The 15,092-nt window shown below is 44.8% G+C and overlaps 1 protein-coding gene across 1 annotated transcript in view; it reads left to right on the top strand.

Annotated features, from left to right (window-relative positions):
- The window catches only part of PNPT1 (polyribonucleotide nucleotidyltransferase 1), a 357,765-nt gene that overhangs the window by 51,127 nt on the left and 291,546 nt on the right, over positions 1-15,092 (top strand). Inside the window, exon 8 of the mRNA XM_069234364.1 lies at positions 2,929-3,042. Within this exon, the coding sequence (XP_069090465.1) occupies positions 2,929-3,042 (114 nt within the window). The remainder of the gene's footprint in view (positions 1-2,928; positions 3,043-15,092) is intronic.

Here is a 15,092-nt window from a genome sequence, read left to right as displayed (position 1 = left end):
CAACCATGGCTATCTGGTCATGATGCAGGACTGGATAAAAGTCAAAAATTCAAGCTGACCATGGTGGAGCGCCAGTCAGATATAGTCCCAGATTAGTCAACTGAAAGTTTACGTTCTGAAGTTTTGTGGCAAGTGTCTCATTCGGGTGGAAGAAGGTCTCCGGGAGCAAGGTGAGTATTGCTGGCGGTGGTTAGAAGGGGGCGAGGAGCAGGCCAGGCACCGCAAACGGGCGGGTTTGAACTTCACATTGGTGGCCTTCCATGGTGATCGATGCTTGCTGGGCAGAAAGATGGACTAGCTGCGGCTCATGCTGGTTTTTTATAAGAGCGGCGAGGTTCTAGTGTGGATGGGCCTGTTTGTGGTCACAAAGTGCTCAAAAGCTTGAATTGAAGAGTTCCAGAGACAGGTCCAGGAGCTGTAAGGAGCCTATTCCGTACCTGAGGCTCGGATCGGTAGGCCAGTGGACTAACCCTTTGAGTCACTCTGGGGTCCTGGGTTCAAGATGGAGTTGTTAGTCCAGTTCTTCTTCTTCAACAGTCAAGAGGGCAGCAGACAACAGGTCAGAACAGCAGGGCACCAGTACCTGTAGAGCCAGAGTCCTGTACAGTGGCTTTCCCTGTAGTAGCACAGCAGGCCTTCTTCCTGGCACAGTATCCCCAGGTCCAGAAGTGTACAGAAGTGATGGTGTTTAATAAGATCCATCTTTTATACCCTGGTCCCCTGGACCTGGAAGGTGGGAGAAGCTTCTAGACAGTGGCTTTGAAGTGCAAGAGATTCCCTGCCTCCCCTGCCCTGGCTCCCAGCTGGCTGAAGTGACAATGAAGGGTTGTTAGGCCCTTTCTGTGGGGACAGGGCACAGCCTGTTCATTTGTAAGTGAGGCTGTGTCCAGCTTCTCCCTCCCATCCTACCAGTGAGGGCCCATCCAGTCATACCTAAGCAGTAACTGTGTGCGTTTGTCTAGGAGGAATATATAAATCCCAACTGCCAACTACACCCAGGCATGTGGCCAGAGCACCAAATGGCTAGAGCAAGAAAATGCCAACTTTCTAAAAATGCCACTTTCAGAATTGCAATTTAAAAAACTACTTCACCATAAGTTAGGATTTTAGATTGTGATTCCAGAGACACCAAACATGAACCTGTTATCTCTTCCCATTTGAAAATTACAACTCCAATGTTATCCTATGGGAGAGACAGGCCTTCGAGTAGTGAGAAACAAATTTATAAGTTTTTAAATACATTTCACCCTGCCCTCTGGGCTGTCCAGGGCCTATCCTAGGTATGACTTGCGTCTTTTAAAAAGGAAGGGTTAGGCCTGGCAAAAGGTTTATTTTGCCAGGTCACAATGACAGCTACTTAAGTGGGTGGCACAATCAGTGTTGCAGGCCCACTAGTAGCATTTAATTTACAGGCCCTGGGTACATGTAGTACCACTTTACCAGGGACTTATAAGTAAATTACAAATGCCAAATGGGGATAAGCCAGTATTATGATGTTTTAAGGAGTGAGCACATGCAACTTATCACTGCTAACCAGTGCTAAAAGGGGAATGTATCCTTTGAGGATCAACCTCTGATTGATCCTCTTCTCAGAGCCCATAAGTTTGTATGTATTTAAGAACTCTTACACATCGATTTGGATTTTAAGCACAGTGAGGATGATGATTTGGATGCTAACAACATCCTCCATCCTTATTTCAGAAATGCTGGACCATGCCTGAATCTTGAGAATTCTAGTCCGTCTGATAAATCTGTAGAAGGTGAAATCGTCTACATTTTGGGCCCACCTCCTGTGGTAGTTTGTTCCTCCATGTCTTTTGTACTAGAAGCAGAGGAGACCCTTGAATAGCTGTAAGAGTCCACACTGTGGCAAAATCCAACAACCTTACTGGAATCCTACAGCCATTCAACGAAGCATATTTCCTACTAGTGCTGCTGGCTAGGAGAAATCCTTTTCACACCCAGCAGTGTGAAGGCCTTCACCCTAAGATCCCCAATTCTTCTCAGAGCATCCCTCTGAGAGGGGTTCAAGCATCATTATTTAAACTAAGCCTTACTCTTTTCCTATGGTAGCACTGAAGTCTGCAAGTCTTGACTTAATGGGATGTAAAGTCTTCTCCTAGGGCAGTCTCAGTCTACGTATGGCTAACAGTGTGTTCCTCCTCGGACAGTACATCTCATATTGTGGGAAACGGCAAACCTCGCTGTGATTAGCCTTCCAGATCATATAAGGAAATAGCTTTCTGAATTGGTCAATGACAGTCTTGATGCCTCAAGCATATAATGAAATGTGGCCTGGCCACAGCTAACATGACAACTCATTCTATAGTTGCAGTGGTTACCTTCTTCAGGCATGGTTGTATGCCTTTCGCTGGCTTTTTGATGTACATCAAGGCTACCTCAATGTGTACGCCCTTTAACAGTGAGAAGGTGGGCTGCTCTGTGGAGTGCTTAAAACTAGTTATCCTATGGTGTCCTCGCTGGGGCTAGCCTCCCCAGCCAAGCAGTTATTTCTGTAATAGAGTCCCCTTTGCAGCAGACTAAAATCTCCCATCTGGATCAGACCCCACAGCAGCGCTTCCATTTCTTTTTGAGGTAAGATGGATCTAAGGGACTTCAGCAGTAGCTCCACTCTCACCCTTTTTCTTCTACTCCAGGACAACTTTAATTTGTTCCCCCTGTGCCATCAGCTTCTAGTTATGGAAGGGGTCATCATTTTCTGGCTTGTAGGGTGTATAAGGAATGGTGTTTTTAGCCTTTATTTGAAATACAGTGGCTAAAAGTAACTCAGTCATTTTGTCTGAGAAAACATTACGTTGTCAGCTGTTACCAAGGAAACCTATAGGTATCGTTGTCAGAAAATCCACAAATTACTACCTTTGTTTTTGTTATTTCCATGTTAAGATCTCTGAGTGTTATCCGTTATAGGTGCTGTCAGGATAGGACTCGTCGATGGAGAATTTATTGTGAATCCAACCAGAAAAGAGATGGTTTCAAGCACATTAAATTTAGTGGCCACCGGAGCTCCTCAAAGTCAGATTGGTAAGTGGGTTATTTCAAGCTTAGAGTAATTAAAACATTTCTGGATTTGCTAATGTATTTTCAGTTTACCGTGTTTCTCTGCTTTGCTTCACTTTATTCAGTCTCACAATTTGAAGTGGGAATTTATACATGCTTGTATCTTCAGTTTGTGTTATGTGACTTGTGCTCCCTCCCCAACTGGAAAACTATTGTACATTTACTTGCTTCATTAAACACATAAATGTACAGCCACTGTCGACTGTTTGGTGACGAATAAAGGTGGTACTTCGATATAGAAGTTCAAATGAGATTAAAAAAATATGTGTTTGCAAACAATTTTGGCATGGTTGTGACTGCTTGGGTTCTCTACTGAGTTCATTTCCAGGGCGGTAGATGATTAGTTACATTTTAAAGGAGCGATTAAGGGCATTAAGCTTAAAGGGAGCCTGCAGCCTATGACCTACTTTTTTTTTATAATTGACATATATCATGAGGGTTATGAAAGTATAACTGGACCTGAGGATATTTAGTTTGATGATAGTAATTTTTGGAATGAGGAGGGAAGCTGGCCATAGAAAGGCTAATGCATTTTTTGTAAAAGTCTTATCTTAATTTATAGTTATTGAAATCTTACATGAAGCAATGTTTATTTTTCCCTGGTATATTGTTGCACCTTTTTGAGAATACAGCTCACTTTTGGATAAAGAACTAGAGTGGTTCATAGCATATTCCTTGACATATGTTTTTTTACGCATAACCTGTTTTAAGGTTCCGTAATGCCATTGCCCACTCTGGTGTTCATCCAAAGTATTTATTCTGTCTGCATGAGACCCATTTGCACATTAGTTTTATATTGTGGGATTAATCTGTAGTAGGGATATGGACGTTGCACAAAATGAAGTGGTATAAAAAGCCATGAATCATGGAACTATGATATATTTCACGGTCGACTTTAAATACAGATTTCATCATCATCATAATAACATCCCAAACCGCCCTGGAGAGCTGTAACAGTGTTACGGTTACTTGGAATATGTGCCAGACAGGACCAAATTATGCAGCACAGCTACTTAAATTACATAACAACATATTCAAATCATGTAATACGTTCTTTGGCAGTATTACTTTCATTACAAAGAACACTTATGGTGAAATCTACATCTTTTTAAATGTATGTGGCAAATATGGTCAATCCATAATTAAGTGGTACATGATACTGTCACAGAATTGCTTAGATTCGCTGACTCTTTGCATAGCCCATTGTTTTATGAACACTTTATTCTTGAAAAATTAAGCACATTCTAACTTCAGTCAGTGGCCATTGTTAGCTGCACATTGAAGATTCTAATTGCTAATTACTACCCAAATTACGGCACTCATGACAGCTTTGATTTATAATATAAATGCAATATTTGCAGTAACTTTTTTGACAAAAAAGCTGTGCATGGCAGGGGCGCAAGTTATAGTTGCCTCAGGGCATGCATTAACTTTACTTTAGATAATTCTAACAGGTGAATTTCTGTGGTTTTGTACATTTAAAATGTGAGCCCAACTATAACCTCCCTGTAACGTTTGTGTTTTTTTAAAGCAAATTTCTACGTTTGTTTCACTTCTACTTCCTAACTGTGACATTTGAATTAATGATTGAATAAACTTCAATTTTGCAAGACGTAAGTGGCCGGGGTTGCTTTCTATGGTCTGGAGTGCATTGGAGAAAGAACGCCCAGGAGTGAGAGATGGCTATTTGGAGTATAGTGGATCACGACCATGCCTCGACCTGCCACATTGGGCAGAGGACATAGCGATAAGGATTTGTTGGATATATATTTGTGTGTGTGTATATATATATGTTCGATGGCATGTGTAGCTGCAGATACACATGCTGTGCACTGCACTGTTCCTGCCATCTAGTGTTGGGCTCGGAGTGTTAGAAGTTGTTTTTCTTCGAAGAAGTCTTTTCGAGTCACGGGACCGAGTGACTCCTCTCTTTCGGCTCCATTGCGCATGGACACCGACTCCATCTTAGATTGTTTTCTTTCCACCATCGGGTTCGGACGTGTTCCTCTTCGCTCCGTTATTCGAATCGGAAAAATACTATAAATCCTCGAAAAGCGGCGGTATTGTTTGCGAACAGGAAACATCTTCCATCAACACCGACGAGACACAGTTTTGGTGGCCCTTCGGGGCTTCTGCGCCCAGCCGAAGCCTGGTCGGCCCGACCACAGACGTCGTCGAAGCCTAATGGACCGGACCCCTTTCTGTTTCTGCCCGAAGTGCCACGCTAAGTATCCCTATACAGACCAGCATCGGGTCTGTAATCTGTGTCTGTCACCGGAGCACAGAGAAGATACTTGCGAGGCCTGCAAGTCCTTTCGATCAAAGAAGACCTTGAGGGGTCGAAGGGCGAGACGGATGCAGATGGCGTCGAAAACTTCGAAACACCTTGATGTCGAAGAGGAGGAGATGGCTATCTCCATCCAGGGAGCAGACTCGGACGGAGACTGACCACCTACAGTAGGCCAACAAGTGAGTACGTCTGCCCCGACCCAACCCCACAGTCAGCCTAAGAAACATAAGGCCTCGGGGACGCCACTGCCTGAAGGCCATGGCTCGACCCATAAAAAACAAAGCGTTGACCAAGCAACACCTTCGGCACCGGAAAAGGGCAAAATCGTGCCAAAGTCTTCGGACTCGAGCCGAGAAACTGGCGTCGAAAAACCTCGACACCGACTTGTCGAGTCAACTAAGCCTCGAAAGAGCCTTTCGGAGCAGAGAAAACCAGCTTCGGAGCCGAAAAAGACCTCGTACACCGAAGAACATGGGCTCTCTAAGCAGCTAAAAGAGAGGCACAGATTTGAGGAGGAGCTTCAAATTGAAGAGTTTGATCAAACGCAGGCACGGATACAGATCCGTAAGGATACTGGGAAGATCCAAACTGCCCCTCCTCTCAAATTCAAGAGAAAACTGGCTTTCCAGGAACAATCAGAGACTGATCAGCCAAGAGCTAAAGTGTCCAGGGAAAAATCGCCAACTCGCCATTTTTCGCCAGAACTTTCTCCCCCACATTCGCAACAAAGGACAAGGTCATCTATTGCCACGCCCACTGCACAGTCACCCAAACACACTGTGCAGTCGCAAGATGATGTAGACCCCTGGGACCTCTACGATCCACCTGTCTCGGACAACAGCCCTGAGTGCTACCCTTCAAAACCGTCTCCACCGGAGGATAGCACCTCCTCATACACCCAAGTCTTGGCAAGGGCTGCTGCATTCCATAATGTTAGCATGCATTCAGAGCCATTGGAGGACGACTTCCTCTTTAATACCCTGGCCTCCACGCATGCCTCCTACCAAAGCCTGCCTATACTCCCAGGCATGCTTAAACGTGCTCATCAAGTTTTTCAAGAGCCTGTGAAGGGGAGAGACATCACACCGTGGGTGGAGAAGAAATACAAGCCACCCCGGTCGGACCCAGTGTTCATCACACAACAGCTGCCCCCGGACTCTGTAGTGGTTGGTGCTGCACGGAAAATAGCCAACTCACAATCATCAGGAGATGCACCACCTCCAGATAAAGAGAGTCGGAAATTTGATGCAGCAGGAAAGAGAGTGGCGTCACAGGCTGCCAACCAGTGGCGTATTGCAAATTCTCAAGCCCTCCTCGCACGTTATGACCAAGCTCATTGGGACAAGATCAGTGATATCATCCAGCATCTCCCCAAGGAATATCAAAAAATGGCTCAACAGGTGGTAGAGGAAGGGGAGGCAATATCGAACAATCAAATTAGTTTGGGATTGGATTCCGCAGACAGTGCCGCAAGAACAGTGAATACGGCAGTCACAATTAGACGGCACGCTTGGCTAAGGTCCTCAGGGTTCAAACCTGAGATACAGCAGGCAGTAGTGAACAAGCCATTTAATCAGCAACAACTGTTTGGGCCACAAGTGGACACGGCCATCGAAAAGATGAAGAAAGGCACTTACATAGCCAAAGCCCTGGGCGCGCTCTACTCGTCCCAATATAGAGGGACATTCAGGAAACCGCAATATAGGGGAGGCTTCCACTCTCAAGCAAAACCCACCTACCAATCCCAATATCAGAGAGGGGGGTTTCGTGGGTCCTTCAGGGGACAATTCCCAAGGTCAAGGGGGATGTTTCAGCCCACTAAGCAGGCCACTAATAACAAACAGTGACTTGCCTGTCACCCTTCCACAACACACATCACCAGTGGGGGGGAAGACTAACATTTTACCACAAACATTGGTCAGACATAACTACGGACACATGGGTCATATCAATTATCCAACATGGTTACTGTATAGAATTCACACATTTTCCTCCAGATATTCCCCCAAGAGCGCACAAACTGTTGGCGCAACATCTAGACATGTTACAAATAGAAGTGCAAGCACTATTAACAGAACAAGCCATAGAACTAGTACCTCACCAACAAAAGGGAACAAGGGTTTGGCCGTGTCAGTGTCTTTCTCATCTTTTCAATGGCCGTGTCCACTTGTGGCCCAAACAGTTGTTGCTGATTAAATGGCATGTTCAGTACTGCCTGCTGTATCTCAGGTTTGAACCCTGAGGACCTTAGCCAAGCGTGCCGTCTAATTGTGACTGCCGTGTTCACTGTTCTTGCGGCAGTGAATTTCGGAAGGCGATTAAAACACGGTTATTGTAACCCTAATTTAGTATTTATTCTAATTTATTTACTGATGTTGCATTATTTCTTCAGCTTGTTTTAATGTTAGGTCCCTCTTAGTGCTACGAAGCCTCCGGGCAGTATGGCGCTATATAAAACATTTTAACATAACAGAACATAAATCACTTAGAACTGCCAGCGGTCTTCCTAGCACTAAAAGCATTTCAACCTCTTATAGTTCACAAACACATTCTTGTCAAAACAAACAATATGACAACAATGTACTACCTAAACAAACCAGGAGGAACACACTCATCACAACTATGCCTCCTTGCACAAAAGATTTGGCATTGGGCAATTCACAACAACATTCGCCTAATAGTGCAATATATTCCAAGCATTCACAATCAATTAGCGGACAATCTCAGTCGAGATCACCAGCAAACTCACGAGTGGGAAATACATCCCTAGATACTACAAGAATACTTTCACCAGTGGGGGACACCAGACATAGATCTGTTCGCAACAAAACAAAACAAAACGCAAAATGCCAAAACTTCGCGTCAATGTACCCACACCCTCAGTCCAAGGGCAATGCTCTATTGATCAATTGGTCAGGGATATTTGCTTATGCTTTTATCCCTCTCCCGCTCATTCCTTTCATAGTCAACAAACTGAGTCAAACAAACTCAAACTAATACTCATAGCACCAACGTGGGCACGGAAACCGTGGTACACCACACTGTTCGACCTCTCGGTAGTACCTCACATCAAACTCCCAAACAGACCAGATCTGTTAACACAACACAAACAACAAATCAGACACCCCAATCCAGCAACGCTCAACCTAGCAATCTGGCTCCTGAAGTCTTAGAGTTTGGCTATCTAAATCTTCCAAATGAGTGTATGGAAGTCATTGAACAGGCAAGAAAACCGACCGCAAGGCATTAAAATGCCAATAAATGGAAAAGGTTTGTTTTCTACTGCCAAGCAAACAAAATCACACCGTTAGATGCCTCCATACAAGACATTGTGGGTTATTTACTACACCTACAAAAAGCAAATCTCGCTTTATCTTCCATCAAAATTCATCTCACTGCAATCTCTACTTACTTGCAGATTAAACACACAAAATCACTATTTAGAATACCAGTTATTAAAGCCTTCATGGAAGGACTAAAGCGGATCATACCACCAAGAACACCACTGGTACCCTTGTGGAATCTTAATAATGTACTTACACGACTCATGGGCCCACCCTTTGAACCCATGCATTCTTGTCAAATCCAATTCTTAACTTGGAAAGTAGCATTTCTAGTGGCTTTTACCTCACTACGAAGAGTTAGCGAAATACAGGCTTTCACTATTGAGGAACCCTTTATACAAGTACACAAACATAAAGTGGTCCTCCGCACAAATCCAAAATTTCTACCAAAGGTCATTTCACCGTTTCATTTAAACCAAACAATAGAACTTCCAGTCTTCTTCCCACAGCCAGAGTCAGTAGCAGAAAGAGCACTGCATACATTAGACATTCAAAGAGCCCTAATGTACTATAGAGACAGAACAGAACCATTTCGGAAAACTAAACAATTGTTTGTCGCATTCCAAAAACCCCATGCTGGTAACCCTATATCCAAACAAGGTATAGCCAGATGTATGGTTAAATGCATGCAGTGTAAAACAATAATTATAACGAAGTCAGGACTTGCACGCCATCGCTTTTAAACAATCTTCCCTTTTTATTTTGGCTCCATTCAATATCCCTTGGAAAGTGTTCCGGGCAGGACTATATGAAAGCTGCATGCTTACGGGTCAGGACCACTTTAAGGATTTTCGAGGTCCTTTGCGCAGTAGTTGGGAGACCGTCAGATAAGAAGCACAGCGTCCAAACGAAACGAATGAAAAGTGGAAGGAAGGATTCACATGGGTGAAAGGACCCGGCACGGTGACGAGGTGTGGAGGCAAAGACGGAGCAAAGACGGAGCAGAGACGGAGCAGAGACGGAGCAGAGCAAGGGGCTGTCGGTGTTTGTATACTGCCGAGATCAGGCTCTTTCGGTGTCTGTGCGACGGGCTCGGTCGGTGTTTGTGTGCCGTCAAGAGTGGGCTCTGTCGGTGTTTGTGTACTGTCGAGACAGCCGCATAGAGTAAGGAAGCAGCCGAGGTGGGCGGCAAAGGACAGAGCGCTTTGGAGGCATCTTGATACCTGTGTCGCCGTAGTCCCTAGAGGGGCTGCGATTGTTGGAGACTGCTGGGAAGGAGCTGGTGAGGTGCTACACGGGACTACAGCTCCCAGGAGCGCATGGGGAGCGCATGAGGAGTCTCAGCCGTGCACGTCCATCTGCCCATTGGTTGTTGACTCCCTATATTGCAGGTAGCCTACAGCTGCGCCCAGGACGAAGCCCGGATAAAGGGCGGACAGTTTGTGACGAGGTTCTGGTTTATACAGACTGCTGACCTTTTTGACCTGTATACTGTACACTGTGAGAGTTCATTAAGTGTTTTTTTTGGGACCGTATGTAGGTTGTGTATATCACATTTTGTTTTCAAGCAGCCCTTATTATCTTATTATTTGTGTGTAATTGGAAAAGCCTTATTCGATTTTAAAGTGATAATTTGTGACTGTTAAGCATGTCAAAGCAAAAAGTCCCCTCTATACCCCAGACATTGGATAATTATTTAGTGAAGATTGTTAGTAAAATTAATTGCGAGAGGAGACAATCCCTAGGGCTTAGCAGCCCCCCCCCCATTATTTAGTGTGCTAACTTCACCTGCTCCATTGGCTCTGGATGACAGTAGTAGTGTCTGCACTAATTCCGGTGTTCCTGATAGGGAAATGATTATGCAGAATACTTCTACCTTAGTCGATCTAGAGGCTTCTACTGATCCCATAGTGCAACCCACCCCACTACCTAGAGTGGTTAGAGCATGTAGAAAGACCCAGACTAAACATGGGGGTGCTCGGCCCGCAAAAAAAAGATCAGTTAGCCCATTCAAGAATCCAGATAAGGTTGAGGATAATATGGCAAATATCGACGATGTTAAATTAGATGCAGAAAAAACAAAAAACTTAGTAAGTATTATTGACTTAAAGATTAAGGGTATTGTCAAACCTCTTATGGTAAAAATTGATCAGCTAACCGCGGAGGTTAATAGATTAGGCGATCTCCTCAAAAAAACACTGGTGGAAGCAGATAGTGTGTCAGCCCCAATAACAATAAGCGATCATGATACTCAGGTTGCTCCTCCCGGTGATGTTACAGGTTTAGATATTAGTAGGAGTGTTGTACAGAACTACCCGACAGGACAGTCCTTAGCCAGTAATGATAGTCAGGTTGTTTTAATACCTGATAGAAAAGAGGATTGGACTGAGGTAAGGCGAAGGCGCGCTATTAATCTCCCTCCTGACTGCGCACCATATGTGGTAGTTTTAGTTAATGTTCCCCCTGTTGCAAAGGGGAATCATCAGGAAACCCACGAGTCCTTAAAAAATAAAAACGTTTCCTGGATGCACAGGTATTGTGGATTCCCAACTGAACTCTCAGATCAAGTTCTGACTACCAGAAGGGTAGATTGGATAGGGAGCTCTAAGAAAAGTTTTAGTGGTGACTGTCATTATAAACTTTAAACACCCTCAACATGCTGCCACTGTATTATTAACCACTTCGCTGCCAGGCCTTTTCCCCCTCCTGTGCCAGGCCTTTTTTTGCCTATTTGGGGCAGTTCGCGCTTAGGCCCTCATAACTTTTTGTCCACATAAGCTAACCAAGCCAAATTTGCGTCCTTTTTTTCCAACATCCTAGGGATTCTAGAGGTACCCAGACTTTGTGGGTTCCCTTGAAGGAGGCCAAGAAATTGGCCAAAATACAGTGAAAATTTCGTTTTTTTTTAAAAAAGTGGCTGCAGAAGAAGGCTTGTGGATTTCCCCCTGAAAATGGCATCAACAAAGGGTTTGTAGTGCTAAACTCAGCAGCTTCCTAGCTTTCAGGAACAGGCAGACTTGAATCAGAAAACCCAATTTTTCAACACAATTTTGGCATTTTACTGGGGCATACCCCATTTTTGCAATTTTTTGTGCTTTCAGCCTCCTTCCAGTCAGTGACAGGAATGGGCATGAAACCAATGCTGGATCCCAGAAACCTAACCATTTCTGAAAAGTAGAGAAAATTCTGAATTTAGCAAGGGGTCATTTGTGTAGATCCTACAAGGGTTTCCTACAGAAAATAACAGCTGAAAGAGAAAAATATTGAAATTGAGGTGAAAAAAACATCAATTTTTCTCTACGTTTTACTCTGTAACTTTTCCCTGCAATGTCAGATTATGGAAAGCAATATACCGTTACGTCTGCTGGACTCCTCTGGTTGCGGGGATATATAGGGCTTGTAGGTTCATCAAGAACCCGAGGAACCCAGAGCCAATAAATGAGCTGCACCCTGCAGTGCGTTTTCATTCTATACCGGGTATACAGCAATTCATTTGCTGAAATATAAAGAGTAAAAAATTGCTATCAAGAAAACCTTTGCATTTCCAAAAAGGGCACAAGATAAGGTGCTGAGGAGCAGTGGTTATTTGCACATCTCTGAATTCCGGGGTGACCATACAAGCATGTGAATTATAGGGAATTTCTCAAATAGATGTCTTTTTTACACACTCTCCTATATTTGGAAGGAAAAAATGTAGAGAAAGACAAGGGGCAATAGCACTTGTTTTGCTAATCTATGTTCCCCCAAGTCTACCGATAAAAATGATACCTCACTTGTGTGGGTAGGCCTAGCGCCGGCGACAGGAAACACCCCAAAGCGCAACGTGGACACATCCTAAATTTTGGAAAAAAACTGAGGTGTTTTTTGCGAAGTGCCTACCTGTAGATTTTGGCCTCTAGCTCAGCCGGCACCTAGGGAAACCTACCAAACCTGTGCATTTCTGAAAACTAGAGACCTAGGGGAATCCAAGGAGGGGTGACTTGCGGGGCTCGGACCAGGTTCTGTTACCCAGAATCCTTTGCAAACCTCAAAATTTGGCTAAAAAAACACATGTTCCTCACATTTCTGTGGCAGAAAGTTCTGGAATCTGAGAGGAGCTACAAATTTCCTTCCACCCAGCGTTCCCCCAAGTCTCCCAATAAAAATGATACCTCACTTGCGTGGGTAGGCCTAGCGCCGGCGACAGGAAACACCCCAAAGCGCAACGTGGACACATCCTAAATTTTGGAAAAAAACAGAGGTGTTTTTTGCGAAGTGACTACCTGTAGATTTTGGCCTCTAGCTCAGCCGGCACCTAGGGAAACCTACCAAACCTGTGCATTTCTGAAAACTAGAGACCTAGGGGAATCTAAGGAGGGGTGACTTGCGGGGCTCGGACCAGGTTCTGTTACCCAGAATCCTTTGCAAACCTCAAAATTTGGCTAAAAAAACACATGTTCCTCACATTTCTGTGGCAGAAAGTTCTGGAATCTGAGAGGAGCTACAAATTTCCTTCCACCCAGCGTTCCCCCAAGTCTCCCGATAAAAATGATACCTCACTTGCGTGGGTAGGCCTAGCGCCGGCGACAGGAAACACCCCAAAGCGCAACGTGGACACATCCTAAATTTTGGAAAAAAACAGAGGTGTTTTTTGCGAAGTGCCTACCTGTAGATTTTGGCCTCTAGCTCAGCCGGCACCTAGGGAAACCTACCAAACCTGTGCATTTCTGAAAACTAGAGACCTAGGGGAATCCAAGGAGGGGTGACTTGCGGGGCTCGGACCAGGTTCTGTTACCCAGAATCCTTTGCAAACCTCAAAATTTGGCTAAAAAAACACATGTTCCTCACATTTCTGTGGCAGAAAGTTCTGGAATCTGAGAGGAGCTACAAATTTCCTTCCACCCAGCGTTCCCCCAAGTCTCCCGATAAAAATGATACCTCACTTGCGTGGGTAGGCCTAGCGCCGGCGACAGGAAACACCCCAAAGCGCAACGTGGACACATCCTAAATTTTGGAAAAAAACAGAGGTGTTTTTTGCGAAGTGCCTACCTGTAGAATTTGGCCTCTAGCTCAGCCGCCACCTAGGGAAACCTACCAAACCTGTGCATTTCTGAAAACTAGAGACCTAGGGGAATCCAAGGAGGGGTGACTTGCGGGGCTCGGACCAGGTTCTGTTACCCAGAATCCTTTGCAAACCTCAAAATTTGGCTAAAAAAACACATGTTCCTCACATTTCTGTGGCAGAAAGTTCTGGAATCTGAGAGGAGCTACAAATTTCCTTCCACCCAGCGTTCCCCCAAGTCTCCCGATAAAAATGATACCTCACTTGCGTGGGTAGGCCTAGCGCGTGCGACAGGAAACACCCCAAAGCGCAACGTGGACACATCCAAAATTTTGGGAGAAAACAGTGCCTACCTGTGGATTTTGGCCTGTAGCTCACCCGGCGCCTAGGGAAACCTACCAAACCTGTGCATTTCTGAAAACTAGAGACCTAGGGGAATCCAAGGAGGGGTGACTTGCGGGGCTCGGACCAGGTTCTGTTACCCAGAATCCTTTGCAAACCTCAAAATTTGGCTAAAAAAACACATGTTCCTCACATTTCTGTGGCAGAAAGTTCTGGAATCTGAGAGGAGCCACAAATTTCCTTCCACCCAGCGTTCCCCCAAGTCTCCCGATAAAAATGATACCTCACTTGTGTGGGTGGCCCAGGTGCCTGCAACATAATAAGGCCCAAAACCTGAAGGGATAGAAGGGATAGCACAGCAAGTTTATAAGGGCATATTCTTTTATACATCTTTAGACGGACTCTGCTTTGGGGACCCACATAAGTGAGGTGTCATTTTACTTGGGAGACTGAGGGGAAAACTGGGGAGTAGGAATTTTGTGCTGGAGCGGTGATCCTACTAAGAAAAATCAGGAAAATATGCTTTTTTATGCAAATTGTGAGGTTTACAGAGGAGTCTGGGTAAGAAAATGTTGGGGGAGCCACACAAGCCACACCTCCCTAGACTCCTTGGGGTGCCTAGTTTTAAAAAGTTTCTGGGTTTTGTAGGTTTCCCTACATGACGGCCGCACCCAGGACCAAAAACATAGGTGGGCCCTCCCCCCCCAAACACAGGTATTTTTGGAATATATCACTTTGATGTGTGCACATACGTCCGTGATGTGCCAAACACTAAAATTGTGAAAAGAAACACACTTAGGTTATGTGAAGAAGACCCCTCACCCACCAACCAAGTTGGTGGCATGCTTCATCATCGGGGTCCCACCTGAGGCACCTAGCGTGTCTCAAGTGTGCTGCGACGCCTGATTACAGCGGAGCAGGTTTTGTCATTTGTACCACACATACTGGTTGGATTTGGCACGAGGGTGAATGATGGTTCAGTAGATCAAATTTTATTAACAAGAGATTTCACAAAAGTGAAATGCACTGGTAATAACTGAAAGGCCAAAAAACTGAA

This window comes from Pleurodeles waltl, chromosome 5, assembly GCF_031143425.1.
Source record: "Pleurodeles waltl isolate 20211129_DDA chromosome 5, aPleWal1.hap1.20221129, whole genome shotgun sequence".
Lineage (NCBI taxonomy): Eukaryota > Metazoa > Chordata > Amphibia > Caudata > Salamandridae > Pleurodeles > Pleurodeles waltl.
Note: the sequence above shows the minus strand (reverse complement) of the source record. Positions and strands in the feature narration are given on the sequence as shown.